At 38.0% G+C, this 26,869-nt stretch overlaps 2 protein-coding genes across 6 annotated transcripts; one reads left to right on the top strand and one right to left on the bottom strand.

Moving 5' to 3' along the window:
• Positions 1-7: 7 nt before the first annotated feature.
• Positions 8-26,493, top strand: LOC306852107 (monocarboxylate transporter 4-like). 5 transcript variants are annotated; one of them, XR_013782562.1, is made up of 7 exons: positions 711-888; positions 3,816-4,064; positions 4,222-4,365; positions 4,449-5,219; positions 5,429-5,766; positions 13,710-13,862; positions 24,042-26,493. XR_013782562.1 is itself a non-coding variant. In XM_079388755.1 (6 exons), exons 2-6 carry the CDS (start codon positions 3,842-3,844, stop codon positions 13,713-13,715), a joined length of 1,482 nt encoding a protein of 493 aa, XP_079244881.1. In that variant the 5' UTR covers positions 668-888; positions 3,816-3,841; the 3' UTR covers positions 13,716-14,222. The 5 variants fall into 5 exon arrangements, 4 of the variants coding, with proteins under 4 accessions (XP_079244879.1, XP_079244881.1, XP_079244882.1 ...); XM_079388755.1 differs by lacking the exon at positions 24,042-26,493 and having other exon boundaries at positions 668-888; positions 13,710-14,222; XM_079388756.1 differs by lacking the exons at positions 711-888; positions 24,042-26,493 and adding an exon at positions 2,560-2,603 and having other exon boundaries at positions 13,710-14,222.
• Positions 7,778-25,639, bottom strand: LOC306852110 (casein kinase I-like). The gene is made up of 10 exons (XM_079388759.1): positions 25,152-25,639; positions 20,643-20,753; positions 20,345-20,493; positions 20,012-20,240; positions 17,173-17,343; positions 16,911-17,059; positions 13,888-14,056; positions 13,668-13,810; positions 13,069-13,139; positions 7,778-9,248 (listed from the first exon to the last, which is right to left on the bottom strand). Exons 1-9 carry the CDS (start codon positions 25,225-25,227, stop codon positions 13,107-13,109), a joined length of 1,230 nt encoding a protein of 409 aa, XP_079244885.1. The 5' UTR covers positions 25,228-25,639; the 3' UTR covers positions 7,778-9,248; positions 13,069-13,106.
• Positions 26,494-26,869: the final 376 nt, after the last annotated feature.

Here is a 26,869-nt window from a genome sequence, read left to right as displayed (position 1 = left end):
CCAACAGACTATTGCAAGTCGGTCATGGACATTCTGTACCTTCCTGCCAGAAGTATAAGACAAGTTGAGGCAGTTTTACCTCATCGGCTGGTATTTTTCCAAACCTGTGATACTACTTTTCCTGCGGCTTACAAAACAGTACAAAAGCGACTGACGCAAAGGGAAATAAGACACCAGATTCACGAGGTTTCTACCTGCCTGCTGTCATGTACTAATATCTGTAGTCTACTTAGTGTATAAATTATACATTTTCTCTCATTTATGAATAAGAATGTTGCATGTAAATCATTTATTAGTCTTATTATGGATGCTACAACTTCCCGAGGAAACAAAATGTTCCTCTTTTCAATTTTTGTAATATCTGTCTGTATGTTTTACACTCATTCGCTACTCAGAGCTCTCTACAAAACCGACAGCTGTCTATACATAATATAACAACAAACACTGTATCTAAGAAGTGTTCCGCGTTGTTGACAAATTGCTGAATTGCAAGGAAGTGGCATCAGCCTGTTTCGCAACTCTTCAGTTTTACCTGTCACCATGATGTGGTTGTGGGGGGAAATGTTTTGGTTCAGCACCTAATGAGAAACAAGCTGATGCTTCATATATGGAGGGAAGGTCCGTAAATCCCCTTTAAATCCCCTGAGCACATGGTTTGAATAGGGATGAGAGAGAAGAGAGAGCGGTGGGGAAACGCACGTAGTGCCCTCACTTCAGTGTGACTCAAGAGACAGAACAGGCTACATACAGTCAGATCAGCACCACACTCGGATGAGCGGATCCTGTTCAATGCCTCTTCATCAAAAGATGAGTGCCGTGCGAACGTGATGGTCCTAGTCCCAGGAGGGCATCATCAGTTAAACACCTTAATCGAAGAGCATCGTTCAGGTATGTATATGAGGACTGATACCTTTAAATATGTCAACAGAGAAAATGATTGGGTGATTTCGCGCATGCTAAGCCGGCGTGCTTGTGTCGTCGGGTTGGGGGATGCTGGAGACTGACTGATGAAAAGTAACAGGTTTCGGTTCAGAAACTGAAATAGCATTCTTTTGTCTATTTATCGTTGAAAATATGTGTTATAAACACAAACATTTTTAATAACCGTCCGTATATCGTGAATTATCCACTTACCGATTCAGTTGTCATATATGATATAGTCTGATATTTTCACAGCATGTAATGTAATCGTCGAGTAGTTATTGGTACAATAGTTAATGTTAATAAATAATAGTTAATAAATGCTACGATTGTTTAAGTGAGAAAATTGATGATAAGGATGTGGATTTATACTCATGTGGAAGTGCCAGCGCTTATTGGTGGAGGAGAGAGAGTATAAATGTCACGTTTAGCACGTAGACCAGAGAGCGCCGGTGCATGTATACTCTTCATGCAAAGACAGAATGACATATTAATTCGTGTAATTATGTATAAAATTTATGGGCGCAATATTTTGAGGTTCGTTTCGAACAGCCTTTTGAGCAGTTAACTTAACATAATATGACATTTAAATCTATAATGTTGTCAGTGTCCCGTCATGAAATTAACCAAAATGCTTAATCAGCCTACCACCAAGGAAAAAAAAGTGTTGCTACTATTAAAAGTATATATATATATATATACACACACACACACACACACACACACATATAATATGTTATGTATATATATATATATATATATATACAGGCTATATTATATAAGTTATATACATTATATGTGTGTGTGTGTGAGAGTGTGTGTGTGTGTGTGTGTGTGTATATATATATATATATATATATATATATATACTTTTAATAGTAGTAAATGTATCTTAGGGTCACGTGATTTTGCAAAATAAGACATTATCCTAGATCAACATTATTGTCCAAATACCTAACCCTATCCCTACCCGTGAACCTAGCCCTACCCATAACATGTTGTACTTGGTGAAATCAAGTTCACCATGGAGTATTATTGGGGGAGGAAGGCCAGAGGAGGCTGTAATGTTTAATATAAAATCTACCTTAATTATCTTCTCAGACTTATCCTTATCACGACATCCAATACCATTCTTAACTATAATAATAATAATAAAAATAAAAAAACATGAAAATTAGGAGTGGTGTAACACACAGACCTATGTATAGGATATACATTGATTAGATGTTTGAAAAAAATAAAAATAAAATACAATCAGTAATCTTCTTGTCATTTCATTGCATTGCAGCTGACAGATTAGAATCAGCCGTTTCACTAATTAGTATGGATTTGACAAGCATCCATAATTAACAAACAGCCAGTGCCAGCTATGACCTGTTTCAGAGAAACAATTCAATTGTAAAAATGAACCCTAACTCTGCATAATTCCTCTTTAAGCAAACACAATTTAAATCAAGACAAGTTACTCTTAACCTCATGGGAGGTAATTCTGGTTAATGGGAGGTAATTCTGGTTATTGCAATCAGTACCACATGGAGAAATGTCAGAGTCTTAATTTAGGCTGGAAGGGTACAGAGGTGTGCCCCACAGCCCCCACCCCCTGCTTGCCTCTAGACGAGGTAGATATGTGGGAGGTTCAGAACAGTTAGAGAGAGAATCAGTTTCCAGGGACCTTAAGCAAGGTAAGTTGTACGTATGTTGGTTGCATGACTTTTTCTTACCTAATGCAGCTCTTCTACATCATAGTTCTTCATTCACTAGTTTCCACTGTGTAACATGTTGAGCAAACACTCTTTTTGTTTACTTGCATGTCACTAATAGTAGGTTAATAGTGGTAGTTGTAATACTTCAGTGGTTTAACTAACTTATTTATTATACATGTATAGTACACAATACCATATAGTTGTTCTTGGTATCCAGATGAATGGTTTCACTTATTGATTTAAATAGTGTGTCTACAGATGACCAGGTGTCCATTTAGCTTGTTTTAAATGAGTATGAATGAGCATTCATTGATCAGCCTCTTTAGTTTAATGAGTCATGGAGCCGTCTTGCCCTTTAGCAAGGTCAATATAAGGCTGACCATTCTGTAATGGCTTTTTATAGCAGTCTGTGCAACATTACCTTCACGTTATGTTCAAATCAAATTGTGGTGTGTGTGTGGTTGTTTTTTTTTTGTGTGCCAAATGCATAGAAATGAGGCAAAAGAAATTGCAAGCAAGATGACAAATGTTTTCAGGAAGTTGGGTAGCCGTCAACAGTTGTCTGGCAGATCCTCCTGTTGAGAGACATTTGAAAGGCACAACGGTTCACACATTGCATAGTAGGTTACAGAAGTGTTTGCTAATCCTGGTCCTGGAGCACTCCCACATAACACATTTTGGATTCCTTCCACATTCAACACCCATGATTCAACTCATCAGGTTGTTATTTGAATGCTCGTGAATGGAATTAGGTGTGTAAAATAAGGGACACACAAAAACTACAGTGCTGGCAGTGTTCCAGCATCAGGATTGGGAAACTCTGGGTTAGAAGCCATATAATTAACTGTGATCTAAAAACTGACTTGTGATGCTGGGATTTTTAACAGTTGTAATTTTTTGATACTTGGTGAGTATTACATTTTAACATGTTGTACCCAGAATTACAAGAACAGCTTTTGGCAGGATGACATGAATGAGGGAGGGTGTGAATCCAGTGTGCCAGGCAAACAGAACAGATCTTGCTGTACAGGGATATTCCGTAAACCAGTATGATTTTGGCAATTCAGCATTAATCATCCATAAGCACTTGTCAATTAATATTTAAAGTCATGTTGACAAATCAGGTCAAGTACTCTAACGTTCCTGTTGAATTAAACAGTTTTATGACATTGTCTTCACTTTTTGTCGCAGTTGAAACCTGACCTGTACAAAGCATCATGGGTGGAGCGGTTGTAGACACTGGTGACAGTGGGGTCAAGGCACCTGATGGAGGATGGGGTTGGGCTGTCCTCTTTGGCTGCTTCGTCATAACCGGTTTCTCCTACGCCTTTCCCAAAGCTGTCAGCGTATTCTTCAAAGAACTTATCCGGGAGTATGGAGTGGGCTACAGTGACACGGCTTGGATCTCCTCCATACTTCTTGCAATGCTTTATGGCTCAGGTACAGTTGTCTACTTGCAGCAGGGATGGATGAGTATTTTGTGGTTAAGTGGGTTTTCAAATTGCAGGTCCACAAGAAGGATCTATTTTGAGAGAACAAGTATTATCGTCCTATTCTTCCTATCCCGATTCTGCATGCTAACAGTAGTTTGTTGCAGGGCCTATATGCAGCATCCTAGTGAACCGTTTCGGGTGTCGCCCTGTGATGATGGTCGGGGGTCTTTTTGCCTCACTTGGCATGATTATGGCATCCTTTGCAACCAATATCATCCACATCTATCTCTGCACGGGTGTTATAACCGGTGAGTACTGTTTTGTGATTTACTTATGAAATTCTGATGTACTTCATTTAAATTTATGGACACCCTCAAACTTTGTTCTCCAGGTTTGGGTCTTGCTCTAAACTTTCAGCCATCCCTCATCATGCTGAACAGATATTTCAGTGAGAAAAGGCCATTAGCCAATGGGTTGGCTGCAGCTGGAAGTCCCGTGGCTCTGTGCTGTTTGTCTCCTCTTGGTCAGGTTCTTCAATACAAGTATGGTTGGCGTGGAGGCTTCCTAATCCTTGGAGGGATTCTACTGAACTGCTGTGCATGTGGAGCCCTCATGAGGCCCTTGAAAGGACCCAAAAAAACAAGTGAGGTGGACGAAAAGGAGAAAAACTCCAAACCAAAACCCAAGCTTCTTGACTTCACAGTCTTTAAAGATCGTGGCTTTTTGATTTACACTGTGGCTGCGGCCATTATGGTGTTGGGTCTTTTTGTGCCTCCTGTGTTTGTGGTAAGCTATGCCAAGGAACTGGGCAATGAGGACACCAAGTCTGCCTTGCTGCTCACCATACTAGGGTTCATTGACATCTTTGCCAGGCCAACATGCGGTATCATTGCTGGGCTCAAGTGGGTTCGGCCACGATGTGTTTACCTCTTCAGTTTCGCTATGCTCTTCAATGGCACCACTGATATTATCGGCTCCATGGCCAAAGACTATCCATCTCTTGTGGTGTTCTGCATCTTCTTTGGTATCTCCTATGGCATGGTTGGAGCCTTACAGTTTGAAGTGTTGATGGCCATTGTAGGGACGGAGAAGTTCTCCAGTGCCATTGGCTTGGTGCTGTTGGTTGAAGCCATTGCTGTGTTGGTGGGACCACCTGGAGCAGGTCAGAGTCACTTATGTTCTGTAGTTTCTGTGCTGTTAAAGAAGTCATAAGATGAGAAATTAATCAAATAATACATACATTTACATGACCAAAGTATCTCCTCTAGTCTTTTAGATTACCTACCAAAGAAAACCATTCTCTTTGCAAATGGTTAAACTTGGCCAATCCATGTGGGTAGTTTATCATACTTCTCTTGTTTTGTTTCACAGGTCGTCTTCTGGATGCTACAAATAATTACATGTACATCTTCCTGCTGGCTGGGTGTGAGGTGGTCCTCTCAGCCCTTGTGCTTTCCATCTGTAACATGCTCTTCATCAAAAGGAATCCCCAACAGCCTGACCCTCCAGCCAAGATGGAGATGGCCATTACCGAGACCGAGATGGAGGAGCTCAACAAAGCACCAAAGGATGACCAAAATTACGGAGGTGCTGAAAATGGGAAGCAAGCCATCGAACAGGAAGCACCGACAAAATCTGATGATAAAACGGTTGAAGAGCCTGAAAGCATAGGGATGGACTCGATAGAGGTGGAGAACGCTTCCAAAAAGGTGACTGAACCAAACGGTGTGGTTGTAGAACCTGAATCCTCTCTGTGAGGATACTAGAACAATAGGTATGGCAGAGTTTCCCTTGTAGGACTCGCGGACGTGCGTTTGATGTTGTAGTGTATGCTTTTTGTATCATGCTTCAAGTGTGGTTGCAGAGGACCGCTTTTAGACCTGCTCTGCAGTTCTGATTCAGCCATTTTTAGGTCGACCACTGCTTTGTATGCTAGCAGACATGTCAGGATATGTTCTCAGAAGCTTCTTGTTACAAAAATGGAATCGATTTATACTGTGGCACCAGATTTCTGGCCAGTAAACACTCCACATCAGAGCAGGTCACCAGCATTATATGGAATATTACCAGCTTGCTTCTTTGTGGCATTCAGTGTTTGCTAATGTGGATTGTTGGTTCATAGTATCTGTTGTCATCTACTGTAACATTTTAAACTGGTCCTGGGAGAGCACAGGATTGTATTAAAGTCCTGTATTTCAGACAAATTGAAATGTATGACATGAGGATCCTAGTTAGTCTTTTTAAATTGGACTCATTCTTGAGGAATGTACAGCGTTCAGACATACTTGTACTTTGAAACGTTTCACAGAAATGCATCTTATTGGAGGACAAAGCTGTTACACTATTTTTATAGTGTTTGGTTTTTGCCACTTAGTTAATTTTTAACTTTCTTGTATAGATTCAGTATTTATATTAGTGTTGATGTCAGTTGGCATTTCCACTTTATATTTATTTGGATTTTAAATGTCAGTGTTTTCAGATCAACTGCATCAATCAGGAGAAGACCACAGCTTATACTTGTGATATATTGGTTATGTAACATTCATTTTCCGTTCAATCAACATTGACTTTTTTTTTGGAAACAAGATTTATGAAAATGGTGGTGTGGATAAAACCCTTCACTTTACCTCGTTTTGTTTTTCACCAGCACTGTGTGAGTAGGGACCCTCTTTGACTACGTTCTAAAGACACTTGAGCTTTTTTTTTTTTGGTTGTGCCTTAAATCTTGTAGCCGTACAGAATTTGTGAATCATTTTAGAAATAAATATCCTTCCCTCTCCACTGTACCTTGCCTTTTTTTTTTTTTTTTAACTTTCAAGCTTGATTCAATTCCCCACTTTACTAGTATTCACTTAAATTATGCTTTAAATTACTGAGCGAACTGATTTGCCCTTAAACTATGGTAGCTGGTAAAAAAAGGGAAGTGAAAACTGTAAATGACCACAATGTTTACTCCTACAAGACAGTAAGACATAGTCCAGATCCTATTAGCACAGGATTTGCGCAGTATTTTCAGCTCAGTCCAGCTGGTGTCCTTCTGTAAATGCACCTTAAGCAGCAGCTCATCTGAAACATAGTGAGGTAAACTAGCAAGGTGATCAATCCTGCTCATAAATATCTACCCTGCTGTGGAGTTTAAATCTAAACTTGCTTTAATGATTAAATGAACAATGTTAAGCCAAGTAAGCTGAAACAGAAACATGGTTAAAGTAGATATTTCTCAGACTTAAACAGAGCAAAAAGCCATAGCACATTTCTATGCTGACACTCGAAGCAATTTTGGTTGTTTCAATGCAACTACAGTATTTGATGCATACAAGGCAAAAAATAGATTACAGATGCATGTGACGAGAAGAGCATGAAAAATAGATTGTAGCTAGAAAGAAAAAAGCAGTAGGATGGGTTTAGCACAGAGTAAGCTAAAGGTCCAAGCCTGCTGTAGAACGCTATCATGAGAAATTCAGTGACACAGGAATAGTGGGTTACTATACTGCCTGAGGTATCAATGGCAGTAACTGTGTTACGGGTATGAACTACACAGCCCAGTGCTTCCTAGAAAATAGGACATGTTTTCAAAAGTAATCTTAATGGTGGATAAGCAAAACCAACTACCTTTAATTCTCTATGCACACAATTTTAATTTTATGACGGCAGCATAAAACAACTTGCCCCACTAAGTATTAATTGATTTAAAAAAAAAAAAATGCAACCACAAACAAGTACAAGTAATTAATTTATTTACACGGTTTAAAATACACATATGGTGGTAATACAAATTCTTACAGGACTGACAAATTGGCATGACTTCCACAAAAGTATGTGGAGCCCAAAGCAGCCATGGGCTTCAAAACAGGGGAGAATCAGATGAAAACTTTTACCCAGGAAGTCGTTAATGTCCCCTACAGATGACAGGGGAACAAGATCACCAGACCAGCTTTCAAGGTGCAGTAGAAAAGCCACATCAGTGCTGGAATATTTTGTAAAAGGGGAAAGATCACTAAACATCAGAGCAAGACTTTGATTTGTTTTCATTCTTTCAACCTTTCAATCATTATCTCCAACAAATGACTTTTCACTTCCAAAACGCCATCAGAACACAAACTTGCAGCAAAGCATAACCAACCTTTTCAGATGACACATCTAGCAGTTCTAAGCATGATCTCCATGAGACAAAACAACACCCTCAAGAGTCAAAGTTCAAGTTCAGAATGCACAAAACCCCCAAAGTCTGGCACTTCATTGTTGTGGCTTTATGAAAGTGTGGATAAAAATAACTGACGATAAATTTCAGACTCAAACCATCTGCGGTCATTTCATAGTCTTTCTAAAGAGCTGCATGGAAACATTTACACGATTATTTTACAGTTATTTCACAGCTTAGAAACAGAAGACACACAATAATGGGGGAGGCAGTATTGTACAGTTAAAGAGATCAATATAGCAGACAAACAGGCGAGGTTCACAGAGTCCCTCTGTGAGGATGTGTACGAGTGAAAACCACGCTGTGGAGTCAGTTTGCCATGAGCGATGTATGCTGAGATTTTGGCCCCTTTGTGGTCAGTCCACTCTATACCACCAGCTTCACCGTAGGAAAGGAACCTCACCAGCTACAGAGGGTTATTAAAATGTATATTAAAAAATAAATACACTGAGTAAATAAAAAAAATTAAAGTAAACCCATAACGCCACCAGACGGACTCGTCTGTTGCCCAGGTTAAAATACAAAAGAAAATTCAGTATACAAAGAAACAAAAGACCCATTTAAACCACAGAGACGATACATTAGCCTCAAAATCGCGAGGAGCCTGAACCAGAGAAAGTTGTGCAGCACTGAATGTGTAAGAGTGGAACTGTGAAGGAAGGACGCAGGAGATGACAATGGTGTGGTTGGCTGATCCAGTCTCTCATTGGTCAACCCACTGAATTCGCAACAGGCTGTAGCTCTCATGTCCACGAGAACATTTAAAGAGTGTGGGGGAGAAAATATGAAAAAATGAGAGAAGAAGAGGAGAGAGAGCCTGTAAGCAAAGAGGTCAGGTTGGTTCTACACCATTTTGGTTTGGTCAATAGAAGAAAGAGACTGACGCCCTATCTATTAGCTGATGGTGGAGAGCTGTCAATCAGCCGTGTAGTTAGGTTGCCCATCGTGCTCCATATTGCAAAGTGGAGGCTTCTGGGACATGGAGACAATCTGTAAACAGCAACAAGAGAAAGAGATACCCAATAAATGACAACTGCCACAGACCAAACGAGTCTTTTAAAAAGACATTAAGAATGATGCATTTTATAACAGACTCGATCTCAAAAAACAGTCTGGGTCATATTTTAAGCCAAAATAAATAAAAAATGGTTTTAATATTAGTAATCAAATGTGTGCATATTGGGTGGGTATCAGTGTTAATTTCGTTGACGATTAATGTGTCATAATTGTCGTCAACGACATTTTTTTCACCAACGACAACGAGACAATGTTGAACGAAAACTCTTTTTGAAATGACAAAAATTATGACGAAAATCTATTGACATTCGTCAACGAATAAAAACGAGACGAAAATGTTAGGGAGGGACGATTTGGGAAGAGATTAATTCAGAACATAGTTCTGTAGTGCGTAGTTAGGAGGTTAGAGGCATAAATATGAACCGGCAGGACATAAGCTATAATACACTTGCTGCACGTCTCATAAAACATTCAAAAATGTCAATATGTGGGAGTAAGAGAAGAGCAGACATATGGTTAAATCTGACGACGCAAGAGAGAACTCGATTCGGTCCGGTTTTCTGACCGCAGCATACACACACAGAAAGTGTATTCAAGTACTCTCTCACATCACATGAACAGAGAATTACACATAAAATGTCGTCGAATTGTCTGTTTTGACAAGCATTCACATAAATATTCAATTATATCTTAAGTGAACGTTAACATTAGGGAGAACGTGTATCAGTACATTGCATCCATTGCAGCTGTGCATTCGGTTTTAAAGGGATAGTAGTCTAATTAAGTTGCTATTGTCTGTGGCATTAATGCTAATCAAGCAACAAAAGACAGACAGAAAATCACTCAATGGTCTTGACTGAAAAACTTTAGTAGCCCTAAAGATTAATTTTAATTTATTTATAGAAATAAATATGTCTGCTTGAAAGAACGAAGAATATTGTAAACAAGTTGCTATAAAGAATGCATATATAAACAACCATTGGTAGTTCATTGAAAACACGAACATGTTCTTGTTCATGAGAAGTGGTTTTATTTAATTTTAACAAAGACATGTTGTGTGTCACCGCAGTTAAATCAGTGTCTATCATGATAAAACCTTAATATCAAACCTATATAATGAGTTTGGAAATTTTAGAGAAATGCTTAATAAATGCACTGTAACTAAACCCATTAGATTTTAGCCGACTAAATTTACTGTAGATTTAGTCGACTAAAACTAAAAACAATTCAAATGACTAAAATATGACTAAAACTAAATGGTATTTTAGTCAAAAGACTATGACTAAAACTAAATCAAAATATGCTGTCAAAATTAACACTGGTTAATTCAGTGATTTGTTTATTTTTTTAAATCAACACTTTAGCAAGAACACATTAAATTGATTAAAAGTGACAGTAAAGACTTCCAACATCGTTACAAAGGATTTACACAGTTTCCGCTGTTTTTAACATTCAGAATATTTTTTCTTCTTGAGCACCAAATTAGCATATTAGAATGGTTTTGAAGGATCATGTGACATTGAAGACTGGAGTCACAACTGACGAAAATTCTGCTTTGCCATCACATGAATAAATCATATACAGTGCCCTCCATAAGTATTGGAACAGTAAAGACAAAATTGCTCTGTTGGCTGTGGAGTCAAGACATTTGCAAATATGATTAAAAGATGAATATGAGACAAAACTACAGAATATCATATTTTATTATTAGCAGTTTCAACACACACGTTTTACCAAATAAAAAGAACAGCACTTTTAGAGTTCATCCCACTCATTGATGTGAACATATGTATTGGGACAGTTGAACATAAGGCAGATATAAAAGATTAAAAGCTATTATTTAGTTGCAGATCCCTTGCGCACAATCACAGCAGTGAGTCTGTGACCCATAGACATCACCAGACTCTTGGTCTCATCCTTTGAAATACTTTTCCCAGCCTTTAATGCAGCCAATTCCAATTGTTGCTTGTTTTGGGGAGTTTCTGCCTTTACTCTCCTCTCCAGCTGGATTTAAATCTGGAGACTGACTTGGGCAATCTAAGACTTTCCATTTCTTTGCCCTTATAAATTCCTTGACTGAACTGGCAGGGTGTTTTGGGTCATTGTCCTGATGCAATATGAAGCACTTCCCAATGAATCTGGTGGCATTTTCTTGAATATTGGTAGGCAAGATTGTTTTGTACCCTTCCAAATTCATTCTGCTACTGTCATCATACATTAAGTCATCAGTAAAGTTGAGAGGGCCTGTTCCAGAGACAGCCATGCATGCCCATGCCATGACACCACCTCCACCATGCTTTACAGATGAGGCTGTATGCTTGGGATCATTGCAGTTCCCTTTTTTTCTCCACATTTTTGCTTTCCCATCACTTAGATAAATGTTCATCTTTGTCTCATCGGTCCATAAACACAGTTCCAAAACTCTTCTGGCTCACCTTTGTGCTTTTTTGCAAACTCTAATCTTGCCTTTCTATTTTTGGTGCTGGTCAGAGGTTTGCATCTTGCTGTGTAGCATCTGTAATTCTGTGTCAAAGTCTCTTGAGGACAGTAGATTGTCAGAGCATCACCCCAGCTTTCTGGAAGTTGTTGGTGATTTTACAGACACGTCTTTTAGGATTCATTTTGACAGCTTTTATGATTTGTCCGTCATCAACTACTGTTGTTTTCTCAGCCGATCAGGTCGTTGTTGGTTGTTGGTGTCGATGGTGGTTTCCAAACTCTTGATTTCTCTATGCCCTTTGTTTTTGCTAGAGCTCTAACGGACTTTTCTTTTAGCATCCAAATTGCTTGCTTTTCTCTCAGAGTCAGCTCCCTCATCTTCATCCTGGTTTGTGTGTGTCATCATCGAATGCAAGAATCAGAATGCAGAAATAATGGATATAACTGATACAACACATTCTCTGCTTTTAATATCTGAAGAATTAATGCAACAGGACACAGCTGCTCACTTAGAAAGACCTGTGAGGCAACTGTTCCAATACTTATGCTCACATCACATAGAGGGATGAAACTTTAAAAGAGCTGAACTTCTTAGCTGGAAAAACATCTGTGTTGAACCACCCAATAATAAAATGTGACATTCTGTAGTTTTGTCTCATATTCATCTATTAATCATATTTGTAAATGTCTTGACGCCACAGCCAAAGGAGCAATTTTGTCTTCAATATTGCAATACTTTTGGGGGGCACTGTACGCAATATATAGCTATTTTTTAAACTGTAATATTTCACAATATTGATGTTTTCAATATATTTTTGATCAAATAAACAGTCTTGGTTTTTGACCAGTATATTTAGGATTCTTTACCACATAACCTTAAAAAATACAATTCTCAGTTTATATTACAGTAAAGAAAATTAAACTTCCGCATAACTTCATACATAATAGATAAATGGTAACTGGGGAGGAGCATTTAAATGTCAATTAATGAAAAATCACAATGAAAAAGAATGCACAGAAGTCTTAGTCTTAATATCTTAAAGATTGTGAAACATTTTTAATTTGAAATACACTATAAAAATATATAATTCCATAATCTATAATTCCAGGAAGAACCTTTAATATCCATGGAACATTTCCTCTGCATTTTTTTGGTAGTAAAAGGCTCTTCAGATTATTAAAATGAATTAAAATGGTTAAAATCGTCAGTTTTTTTTTTTTTAAAGAACTATTCAGAGATGCAAAACCCCCTTTCAGAACCTTTTATTTTTTAAAAGTGCATGACCGTTCACATAAGACTCACCCAGTTGGTAGAAAAGGCAATGTGCAGTTAACACAAGCTAATCAAACTCACCTGGTGCACCTGCCTTCACACAAGGATGTGACGATCAACTACTTGCCGTGGTGATCGAAGGGAATGCTATTCTGGGGTGAAGAGAGAGAACATTACAGCCTTCCACCCCCACAACACAATCACATGTGCATTGACACACTGCTCACATATTCATACAATGCCTACTTGTCTGTCACATTGAAAAAAAAAAATGCAGCTGAAAAGACTTTTCCCAGAAACACAAACGTTAGGTCAACAGGTTCTTAGAAAAGGCTTTTCAACTATCTAATAAGCAGATTGAATTTTAAGTTAAATGTCACCAGTCAGAAACTCAAATAGAGATCATGAGACTCAAAAGTCAATTACTGCAAGCAATAAAAGATGTACTAATATTTCATCAGGTATTTATTTTTATGAGCAATTTATACGTGTAGAAATAAGAATTCCTAGTGCAACCATTCAAAGCCAGAGGCGCTAAACTATTCGTTCTGCCAGAGTAAAATCTCTTTTATTCGTAAGCAAATATCAAAACAGCTCATTCAGATACACACTGGCTACTTTTGTAATGCGGTTTATTATTGCTGTGCTTAAGGCTTGGATGAGCAGGGTCTGCATTATACCTGTGATGTGGACATGCGGGATGTGTCTTGTCTCCCTGTCAGGTCTGAGGACGACACGTTCACTGGGGCGCCACGATGAAGCCGCATGCTGACCTTCCGTTCGCGCTCCATGCCAGTGACTGGTCTCGGTGAGGATGTGTTTGCTGTGAGATAGTGAGAAGCATGAGATGACTCCCTACAGTGTTTCAAGTACCTGTAAGTAAAGTGTCAGACTGTTTACCTGTGTGAGAGGTGGGGGTGAGGGGTATGGGAGGAGCTCCGTCCTGTGTGGGGCGGGGTCTGCCTAAGGCTGCTGGGATCCCTCGAGCTGCAGGATTCCTGCTGTGCCTCATCCGCTCGTCTCGCTCTCTCCTCTCACGTTCCGCCTCCTCTGCTGTACGGTTGGCACCCTGAGAAAGGAGAAATGCAACGTACTGAAACACCGAAGCAAATTGTGCTACTTGATGCACACAGGAAGCTTGACACAATTGATTCAAATACTCTAGTACATTGTAAAAGTGACAGTAAAGACATTTATAGAAGTACGGCATTTGTTTGTAATAAAAATGTCTATTTAAAGAATCCTGAAAAAAACACATCATGGTTACCACAAAAATATTAAGCTTAAAATATTGTTTTCAACATTGATATGAAATATTACTTCAGTAGCAAATCAGCATATTAGAATTATTTCTGAAGAATCATGTGATACTGAAAAATACAGTACTGACTGCTTAAATTCAGCTCTGCCATCACAGTAATAAATTACATTTTAAAATTAGTGCTACCAAATGATTAAATCGCATTCCAAAATAAGTTTGTTTACATAATATATACATGTATGCTGTGTATATTTACAATGTATATATAAATGCACACACATGCATATAAATATTTCAGAAGAATATGTTATGTTTATATATAAAATATTTATTTATAATATAAATTATATAAATATAGACATGTACATGAAAATGTTTTCAAAATATATACTGTGTGTATTTATTAGAGGCCGACCGATAGAGGATTTTACCGATACCGATAGCTAGGTTGGACCACACTGGCCGATACAGATTAAATCAACCGATAGTTTTTAAAATGGATACTGAATGAAAACTAAATAGAGTTTTACTATTTTTAAAATAGCAGTAACAGTACTGAACTATACTTTATAAATGAATACAAATTTAGTATTAATATTAATTACAATATTGATTATCAAAGTTATTTCATAGTTTACAAATGTTAAAAGAAGAAACTTTAAAGTCTTAAAATCACCAAACGGACATAAGTTTGCTTCAAGAATGAACTATGTGGCATAAATGAGTTTGAAGTTCAGTGTTTAAAAAAAAACAGAGCAAATGGAAAGCGCGATCTGTATTACAGCTCTCTATGAAGCATACAGACTGTATTAGAGCCACAGAAGGACACACGTTTTGCTGAAAAATGCACAATACATAATTTATAGCCTAGGGTGAAATAATTACGTACATTAACAATGATTTGGGACAAATAGGCTATAATGTTATTTAATGAAAAACTATGTGAATGGCGCTCTGTTCCGCAGCAGGATTTTCTGTCGACTGCATTTAAATGTGCATTTGAAGTTTCCTGCTCTGTTCAGCGTGCAGCGTCACATGCCAAAACAAACAACATGTGCTGTCAGTGATTTCCGCCTCTAGAGGCCGCTCTCATACTGTTTAATGATAGCAGACCATTCTCAACCATTCCAGCAACAGACGCAACACGGGAAAAAAATAAAAAAGACGCAACATGGAAAACTATCGGCATGTATTTTTGCCGATAACGATAGTTCTGCAAATCAACTATCGGTGCCGATTAATCGGCAAAACGGATGAATCGGTCAACCTCTAGTATTTATATATACATAAATATACACAGAACACATTATGCAAACAAAACTTTTTTGTATGCAATTAATCGTTTGACAGCACTATTTAAAATACATAATTAAAGAACAGTTACTTTAAATTGTAATAATACTTTACAATATTACCGTTTTTACTTTATTAAATGCAGAAGGTGAGCATAAGAGACATTGCAAAATTATATAAAAAATAAATAAATAAATCGTACCAACCCCACACTTTACAACATATTAGTGCATATATATATATATATATATATATATATATATATATATAATGCATATTTGGGTTCGAAATATACCAAAATCATAAAGCTCTTAATTTCTTCAATAATGTGACTAAAACTATAATATAATGCCTTTATTCACAATTAGAAGTTATAATAACTGGAAAATCATGTGTAGATGATGGCAATTCAAAATAGTCAAAAGTCAGATTATTGCAGTCAATGTAAGCAATGAACACTACGAGTGACGAACACTAGAAATAGAGATGGATGATTTAAAAATGTTTGGATGATACTGATATGGTATTTTGTTGCTTGGCCTGTGATCTTCATTTTGCCTATTTCAATTATAGCTGCAAACAAATACTTTAATCCTATTAACAGTGTTTGCCCTGCCATTATCTTAGCAGGGCGGCCTCTATAGCGCCAGATCACAACAGAAGTCATTTAAAGTTACCTTTCCAATAGAACAGGTCTATACCTTGTTCTTTTATTAAACTAAATAGCCTTACGTTATTTATCTTATTTACATGACGGCATGTTATTTCTGTCTCTAACGGTACATTACATTCGCACGCTCTGTATGAGCACAGCGGAATTTCCGCCCTGATGCGCACGCACACACACACACGTACGCGCGCGCACACACAAGTGAGCCCACTCCCACTAGTATTTGTAAATATTAAGCCGCAAAACGACTATTTAAATATTACTTCTGCCTGTCACTGTGTTAATGTATGGTGCAGACGCGCGGTTTTGTTTGCTACTCATACAGAAGCGTGCGAGGCTTGCAGTGATATTAACGTCTGCCTCACTAAATGAGGACATGAACAACATCTCCAGAACTGCTCTGAGAAGTCACTTCATGAGCATTTGACCGTATCATTTGAGTAAAACTATCCTCATATCATATATGAATGTAAGTAATAGCCTACTATAATGATTAAAACCTTATTTTTAAGGAATAATCATAAAATGTCTTCAATGTTTTAATTGTAATATTAAATCCCCTTTATTTTCCCCCAAAAAAGATGTTTAATTTTCATTAATTGAAAGATAAATTAAATGAATGTTTTTATGCTGGAAAAAAACGGAACAGTTTCATTTATCACACACTAAAGAACAAAGACCATCCAGATATGTACTTACAAATTTGAGCATGTTCCAGTCAAACACGTAGTCATAGGAAAAGCCCTGTCTGTGGAACAGATTCCTGAAGAGTTGCCTCAAGTACGAATAATCTGGCTTGTCATCAAATCGCAGTGATCGGCAAAAGTTGAGGTACGTAGCAAATTCAGCTGTGGGACAGAAAACAAACAGCCATATTACAATACAGGATTGTAAGCATCATTTCAAAGACAAAGTCTGATTAACATTTACAAAATGTTAGAAATTGAGGCCTTGAACATACATGGGTAGCCCTTGCAGAGAACTTCAATGGGGGTGGACATCTTCTTTTCACTGATACGCTCATACTTCTGTCTCTTGGTGGCGGCTTTCAGTCCTTGCCAAGGCAGCGAGCCCAAGTTGAAGTACATCAGCACATAACCGAGAGACTCCAGGTCATCCCGCCGAGACTGCTCTGTAGAGACATACATGTAGAATTATAGATGCTTGCATGGAGCATTAAAGGATGGCTGCAATTGCAGCAATATAAATGCTTATTCATGAATCATACAAACACACGTACACAAATCTATCTCTTCTGGGAAATGCAAAAAATATACATGCATCCACTTGAGCATGAGCACACACTGAGGTCATGCAGAGCCAGCAGAGAAATGGGAAAGAAAAATGAATCAAGAAAGCTCATCAAATGATCAGCAACTACAGCCGTCACTAGAGCTGGATGATAAATCTCATTTTAATTGTGATTGCGATTACTGCTTCTCTTTATTTATTAAAGGTGCTGTAAGTTGGATTTTGACTCTACTAAATCATAAAAATACCATAATATGTTTGCAGATATTTAAGAAACTTGCCAAGTTAACATTTGTTTATCTGAAAAACAACGCTACAGTCACTTACTCTCCTTTGAAAATGTGCATTCCGGGCCGGAATGTCTGTGTTTTGGTTTGTGAAACCCGCCCAATGCCAGTTTACCCAATTGTATTTTGGCACCCAGGGTTGCCAGTTGGCTGAGAACAAGGCGTATTTCATGTCATTCATTGTCATGTGTGCTCGTTCCTGTTGGTGTCGTTAATCTGGCAACATGCATGTGTCAAGTCTGAGGAAGAGGGGCCGGGTGAAAAAACCCTCTCCAATATTATGAATTTGGACTGTAATACCTAGTTCAACCACTAGGTCAATCCTCCATTCAGCACCTTTAAGTGAAGTGAAGTGAAGTGACATACGGCCAAGTATGGTGACCCATACTCGGAATTCGAGACTCGAACCCGCAACCTTTGGATTACGAGTCCGACTCTCTAACCATTAGGCCACGACTTCCCGGCATAACCATCTGTGATATTTGGCCACTTGTTATTTATCCTGAAAGTATTTTTTGTCCTTTAGCATTTGTATTCTCTTACATTTGTAACAATCTTTCCACATGCTTTCATGGTTGGGGTTTCCAGATATCAAAGCTTTTTGTTTAAATTAATACATCTTCTGTCCAGTGTAATACTTAATCCATGCAATTTCTCCGAGGAAGAAAAACACTGGTGATCTGAAAACACCAGTAAACATGTATGAGTTTAGTGATCTCCATTATAGATTTCTATTTATATTATATACATATTCTCCACTATACAGTGGTGTGAAAAAGTGTTGGCCCCCTTCCTGATTTTTTTTTTTTTTTTTTTGCATGTTTGTCACACTTTAATGTTTCAGATCAGCAAACAAATTTAAATATTAATCAAAGATAACACAAGTAAACAACATGCAGTTTTTAAATGAAGGGTTTTTTTATGAAGGGAAAACAAAATCCCAAAATATACTACAAACTATTTAAACAATTTAACAAGTGAAAGTGTGAAATGCAAAATGTTCTATTTAGCAACAAAAAATTGAAGTGGGTGAGTGGTAAAGTTTGGCTACCTGAACTAGTTAAATGCCAATGTAGGTAAAGGCAAGTTAATTCACATAGCACATTTCACACACAATGGCAAGTCAAACTGCTTTACAGGAAGAAAATGTTACACACTGCAAAAAATGTTTTTCTTACATTTTTGGTCTCATAAATTTTTTTCCAGAAAAAAATAAAATCAAAATAATCTTGTTTTCGGTTTGAAACAAGATTATTTTGCTTACCCCATTTGCAGATTATTTTGTTTGCTTTAAGGAAAAACTCACTTAATTTGGACTTTTTTTCTGAAAACAAGATCATTTTTACTCGTCTAGAAAATGCTTCTTGATTTAAGAATTTTTAGATATTTGGACTTGAAACAAGACAAAAACTCTACGTAGGAAAGCATTTTTTGCAGTGCACCATTCAAGGATAAACACCTTTATATGATTAAAAGACGTTTGAGTGACAACTACGGTCTACAATCAACAAGGATTGTTAAGACGTTACATGAACTTAGTCTGGGCAAATAAACCACTGTAAATCTTCATTTCAATCTTCAGGCTGTTACAGGCTGACACCTAGCGCTGCCTCCACTTGAGCTGAGTGATACTAAATATTACTGGTTCATTAAACACTATGCTTTACTTGTAGGTCGAACAGTTATCAAATCGACTTCTAATGTAGCGATTATGTAACTTACAATCTTCATATCGATCGCAACAGCAGCCTCACGCAAAACAAAACAGCAGCCTCATGTAAAAAAACAAAAAAAAAAAAAAAAACAGCCTCACGCGATAATCACCATTTAAACTGGAACGCCATAATTTACAGCAGATACAAATGCATTCCGTCCTGCTCTACAGCAAACTTAATTTAGCTAGCTACAAACAGGCTAATCTAACCACCACAATTACTTCAAAAATAAATTGCTTATCGTTAGCTTGTTCCTTCACGTTTTATGTAGCCTCTGGAAATATGGACAGTTGCCAGCAGCGTCTAAAAGTTAGGCTTCAGGAGTGAGATTGGTTGGATGAGGGAAAGAACATTAAGGTAAGCCAATCAGAGGCAGAGTAGGGCAGGCCCATTCCTTTGCTAACGGGGAAAGAAACGCTACAGGTGATGTGACACAGATGACTCGCAGATACAATGACGACGTCTATGGCAAGAAATCTGTGTCACATGTATATACACACACGCCAGTCAAATTTACAAGCTAACGGGAAAGAATTTGTGTTTTTACCAATGCCAAGATGTGTGTTGATGGATGCGTAACGCGCAGTGCCCGTCAGGTTCTTGTTCTCACGATAGGGAATGTGCTGGTGTGTTCGTGCATCACGGTATTTCTTGGCCAGACCAAAGTCAATGATGTAGACCAGGTTGCCTTTCTTTCCCAAGCCCATCAGAAAGTTATCAGGCTTCACATCTCTGTGAATGAAGTTCTTGGAGTGGATGTACTCAATGCGGCTGATCTGAGGAACGCAAGGTTTAAAAAAAAAAAAAAAAAGAACATTAAAAGAAGTTGTACTTCTGCAGCAAACTATTTTTTACTCGTCAAAATGATTTTGTATCATACCATCTGATCAGCCAACAGCAGGACAGTCTTCAGGCTGAACTTCCTGGAGCAGAAATTGAAGAGATCCTCCAGACTGGGGCCGAGCAACTCCATCACCATCACGTTATAATCTCCTTCTGCACCACACCACTTTATAGTAGGAATGCCAACTGCAAAGGGAGCACACAAAACACCTAAGTACACAGCCTGGAAACCCAATAGATGCTTGTTGGCAAGTATGAATCACTTCATTGATTAAATTGATTTGAGCCCCTCAACACCCTTATTTACAGATGAATCGAAACCCTTTTCTCATTACCTCCACCCTGCATCATCTTGTAAATCTTGCTCTCTATGTGGAGCTGTGGGTGCTTTGTCTTCACACATTCCAGTTTGATGGCCACTTCCTCTCCAACTGAAATGTCTGTGCCTAGGGCAGAGCGAGAAACAGAGCCATTAAAACAGTGAATGAGGTCAGAACACAGCCTGAATCTCCAACAAACTGACATAACTGCAGATCATAATTAATTGACCTTTATAATTTGTGCATACACTACTGCTCAAAAGTTTGATTAGTTTAATGCATCTTTGCTGAACAAAATCATTAATTTATTTCAGCAAATTCAGTCATTGTACAATGATCCATAAGTCCAAACCTTAAATCAAAATTTTTTTTAAAATGATTATCTAATCTTAAAGGACCTGCTTGGTACAAAGCATCTTGGCTATTATATGGCGCTTTTCCACTGTGTGGTACAACTAGGCTCGGTTCAGGACGGCACGGCTCAGTTCGGCTCGGTTTGCGTTTCCACTGCAGTTTAGTACCACTTTTAAGCCCGGTACACACCAAGCCGACGGTCGGCCGTCAGGCAGTTTTTGTTCGACGGCCGACGAAGTTTTCTCAGTGTGTTCTGCACCATCGGCTGAAGTTGGTCCTCGTCGGCTTGTTTTCGGCCGATTCGACATGTTGAATCGGCGTCAGAGCTCATCGGTCAGTCGGGCCATCTGATCATTCTGATTGGCTGTTCAGCTGCTGAACCAGTGCGTGAGAAAAAAACCCTACTTGGGCGTCGGGTGTCGAGCGGGATTATTCACGTGTCGTTATAGTTGCGCAGCCTCTACTGCCGTGACTCCTGAAAAACTTTTTAATTCTGTGTCGCTCCATCAACCTCTCGCTGGATCCGCTCCTCGCTATCAAAGAGAGGGACGTCTGTACTGTACTTCAACAGACTATGAAACAGCCGTTTTTGGTTGTTAAAAAAGGTGCTCTCATTCAAAACAGTTGCGTTCGATCCTTTGCTGGCTGTGCTGATTTAAAAATAGTGGGTCTGTTGTGTCTCGTGCCGCAAGTTCAATGACGCAGGCAGAGACGATTCTCTCTTACCAATCAGTGATCAGCAGAGTTTACACGTCTTGTTTTGGTAACGGTACGGCTTGCTTGGAACCTCGGCCGAGGTGGTACTAAAAAAAAGTACCAGGTACTGTACCCAGTGGAAAACCCTCCAAAAGTGTGCCGTACTGAACTGTACCGTGCCGTACTATGCAGTGGAAAAGCGCCAATAGTGCCCTATGATTCTTGCAATGTGGAAAACACGGACGAAAACTGAATTCAGTCATAAAAGGGAATTTACCAAATAACAGGGAATGTCTCAGAATTTGGCAAAATTTAAATGAATAAATCAAGAATAAGCCTGTACAATTAATCAAAAAGCAATATGGACTACTTTCGGTAAAAATTAAACTGCAAGAATACTCCTATTAAAATATGAAGTATGCTTGCTTTGTGTGTCTTTGTGTAAATGAACGGCACAGTTTTGTCCACTACATATAAATATATACATATCCACTACATATTTGTAAGTCGCTTTGGATAAAAGCGTCTGCTAAATGTAAATGTACATATACTCATGGTGCTTTCAGTGTCAGTCCTTACCCCCCCCCCCATGCTTTAATCTAAACAGTAAACCTCTGTTGTGAAGAACTTTGTTTGCCAGAAAAAAGGGAAAGAATTTTTCAAATTTCATTTGATTACATTTTAAATGATTAATTAAATAGTTATAATTTTAGACATTAATTTGATTACCACCGTTATGGTAATACATTATTATTCAGTCATGAAATACAGAATCCAGAAAAAACGATTATAAACAGTTTTAAATAATCTTTTTTATTATTTAAAACATTAAAACAAAATCGAGAAAAAAGTTAAACTGTGATAAAGTATTTGTTTAATAATTTTATAGGGACCTACTACATTGTTACTGACGGCAAAGCAGAACAAGATTTGAGAGCTGTAATGGAGATTCTAAGGGAATAATATATTGGGAATATAAATTGTTTAGATTGGAATATATTGCACAAGTCATATGATATGAATACTTTTATAATGTTCTTATTTTGTAAAAAAAAAAGAAAAAGAAAAAAAAAATCAGTTTTGAAACTGAAACTGCTACCCACTGTTGTCTGAACTGAAACTCAAGGACTTGTTTTGCTGGTTTCTGAGATGTTTAAAAAACAAACAAGCATAGGATAATGTTCATCTCAGCTGATAGCAAAGAGACTCACGTCATGCAAAGCAGGTATACACACAACTTAATCAGCAAATTAGACACATTTAGTCAAAGAGTGCAAACAGTCAGTAGCCCATGACTACATTTAGATCAAACAAGAAAAACATTCAAATGGGGAGCAGGTCCAAGCCTGTATCTGCCAATGAACAACATAAACAACATGGTTCTGCTGTGGCTACAGATCATCTCTACTGCAATCATAAATAAAAACAATAATACGGCAGTGTTATGCAAGAACTCACCAAAAAAAGAAAAAACAGTGCCTATCAAATAGCTGACTCTTGATGGGGCCATATTGAGTATGGACATGAAACGCCATGTGCTCGAAACTGACTTGTAAAATAGATGTCAAACATCTGATAAGGTGCTAAATGCAAACTGCAGCCTGATAGCTAAATGAGATCTCCATTTTTGGTGTCGAAAGATAAAGGGAAGTTACAGAAGTGGCATCCTGTGCAAACCTACTAACATCACCACATCATTAATCCAAACCAAACACTCCGAGGTTGCATAAAAGCTGATGGAAAGGAGCCAGAATTGTAGAGGACTGGGACAGTCCTGGGTGATTCACACACCTGAGGCCTCCCATAATGCCAAGTGACGCAAATATTGCGGAATCCTGAGAAAAAGGGAGAAGTGTTGCATTTACGCTGACTGTCGGATGATTTGTAAGGGCAGTAAGCGGTGTAACGTGACGCATCGAGTCAAATCTGCTTGGGTTTGATCTTCTGAGCCTCTAATGCTAATGACATGGCAGATGATTTAAATGTATTTCACACAGAGTCATGTGCTGAAGATCTTCCAATAGCACTGCCTCAGAATCACACCTGACATTTAGGCATTAATCAAAAAGCATTTAATTATGTTGACGTACCAAAGAGTGGGTGCAGTTATGAAACACAACTGAGCAGATGGAGTTTACAATCTCACCACACCCACCAAGCCCTGTTCTCACACACACACAGACAGACTGAAACAATCCCATCTCAACCAGAAAGCTTCAGGATAAAGGTCTCCACACACTTTAACACCATGATGATCAAAGTCCCCTTGCCAACACTGCTTCTCTATCAAAGGAAAAGCAAGCTGATTGTATTTGAGCCTGATGTTTGGAGGAGCTTTGATTAAATTAAACATTCTGTCCACAGGTTTCAATCCATGTGAGAGGAACCCTGTTAATGAGGAGACCACAGCGAGAAGAATTAAGGCCAGCAGCTGCAAAACTTCCTTTAATGCCTCCTGAATAAGAGATGAACATTACATCTTGCTCTGCACAAGTACATTTAGTCACAGTCTTTGAGTCGAAAATGAAATGCTAAGGTGGTTAAGCGTACTAAAAGTAGTAACTCTAGACTCTGAAGTAATTAAAAAGCCTGTTATCAACTATGCCTATTAAGAGAATAAAAGAAAAACAATGACCTACTTCGGTGCTCTGCATTGCAATTCAAAACAATAGCTCTCTATAGCCATCAATACAATCTCTAAATATCAACCATAGATACTCAAATGAACAACAACATCCTGGTGTGATACGGATGCTCTCAACCATGAAGGCCATCTAGCATGTAAATAAAGAGTTCTTCTGGTTCCTGACTGTGTTGCTTCATCAATCAAAACTGTTTCCCCAAAAGGCACCATGACCCTGTGATCAGAGAAATAAGACGCATGAATCATGAGCCTTGATTGTATGATCTGACTTTTAATAGACTGCAGAAGCATCAGCCAGGCTTGGTTGAATGTCCGTCATAGGGTGATTCAACATGCCAGGTTTGGCCTTTTGGGTGGTTCATGCATTCAGTGAAACCTGTATGAACAGGTAAGATTCATTCAAAGTTAAACACAAGGGAGGACCTGTTTGAAAACTCATGTTCACAGGTTTAGTGAAATTACACCTCAATTTACAGCAAGTGCTGTATTAGCTACATCTTGTCACTGACATCCGAGTCTAATGTCAAAAGCACATATTTTTATAGTCACGTATGACCTCCTTGAGTGTTGTTCCAAACGGGACGTAAAGTTTATATACTCTGCAACTTCTATAAACCACTTGTGGTGTGAAATGCGTTCTTGTCTCGGTTATAAAACATGTATTCCTTGTAAACAGACCTCATAAGCGGACCATAACGAGTCAATCTTTGGAAAAACGCCACTGACAGTTACAGCTGACAGATATATGAAACAACACCGCTTGTTAACCGTGTTACGTTTTTGACAGCTTCATGGCAAGAATGTATGCGTGTGTTTAAGTTTATACTTACCCAGATAAATGTCTCCAAATGATCCACTTCCAATTTTTCGACCCAGTCTGTATCTGTTTCCAACTCGTAGCTCCATCGCGGTGTTTACTGGTGTCTCTCGAACGAGTCCCTAGATTGTATTTCAGTTAATTTCTATAAAACCAGATACTGCCGGCCTTCAAATTCGTGTTTACGTTAATATTTTACGCGTTATTTAACTGCTGCGACCCTATATATCTTTATGCGACCCCAACCCCCCCGAATCCCTGAGGAGAATTCGGATTCTTCCGACGGAGTTCACTTTTCACCATTCCTTTTCTAATATATCAAAGTCCGAAATATCACAATATTGTGATCAAGCGAAAGCTTAGAGTCTGTAGATTATGCTCTTGTCGGTTTGGTCATCGTTATCCCCAAAGATAAAGAAGATGGAGGTGGATTTTAACAGCGGACCCCCGTCGCAGAAACTGTCACAGGCCTCGTATCTTCTGTGGTGAGCACGAACTGACGTAGCGCCGTGACGTCACTTCCCCTTGGCAACGCCTCGCTCGCCACAGTCACGTGGGAGAAACGCTGGATGAGTTTGTTTAGGTCAGTCTCATTAACTGTCTCGAACACCAATTAATTTGTTATATATTAGACATACGTTCGTCCCAGATAGATGCTATTCAGTGCTATACATTAGCGAGGCGTTTTAACGTGAATTCCTTAAAGTTACACTAATCAATTTAGTCACATTTACATTAGATAGATAGTAGCGTCCATTTATTAGTGTGTTTTCCAATTTTTCAAAGTACATTTTTAATGTTACTAAAGTTATAGATACTATAAATACAAATAACTATGCTATTACTTATTATTGGTTAAAAAGGGACAATTAAAACAGAGTAATAGTAACATAAATAGAACTAGAAATAAAATATCAAAAATAGAAAATTGATATTTGGCTTCGCATATTCGGTCCAACAACAGACCTACAAATTCAACTCGTAAATGCTTTGGAAAAACACTAGGCTTAAAATCTTAAGTCAAGGCGTCATCTCTGTAATTGGTGCTCCAGCTGACTGACAGGTGTTACATTAATATTCATGAGTTTCCTGTTTACTGACTGTTTTCAGAATAAGAAATGCTTCAAAGTGTGATGAAGTTCAGCAGGTATTCATGCTACTGTTAATTTAGGCACAATAGTTTGTAGATTGTGTCGTATGTTATGTTTAATTATTACAGCTATTAATTTGTTGATTTGTCTGAGCCAAGAAACATTTTTATGTACCTAATTTATTTTGACAATCTTTAAAACTGTTAATAACTGATATAAATGTATCTTTGCTGTTGTTGACATAATAAAGTTTCAGTTGTGATCATTCTGTGGTGTTTCTTATTGTTTGCGCAGTTGGTAGCTTATATAACATCAACCCAACTTTAGTAATAAATTCATGTTTTTGTAATATATTTCAATTGTAATATAAACATTGTGTTCTAAATGGTTAGAAACATGGTGTGATGATAAAAGATAAAATCATTATGTGGCTATTTAGCATTTATGAATACAATAAAGACAGCAGGTTATTTTGGTTCTAGTTTTAATCGCAAATGTGTGTATAGAAAAGACAATATAACCTAACCCCTCCTCTATTTCTATTCTATTATATTCTATTGACTGAATGGCTAGATGAGTGGTGCACACTGGACACTGCTGGTTTGTTTCACTCCATGATGTCTGTTGTTCTATTACACTA

Source organism: Barbus barbus (assembly GCF_936440315.1).
Source record: "Barbus barbus genome assembly, chromosome: 32".
NCBI classification, from domain to species: Eukaryota; Metazoa; Chordata; class Actinopteri; order Cypriniformes; family Cyprinidae; genus Barbus; species Barbus barbus.
The sequence above is the reverse complement of the archived record's forward strand: the minus strand, read 5'-3'. Positions and strand labels throughout refer to the sequence as shown.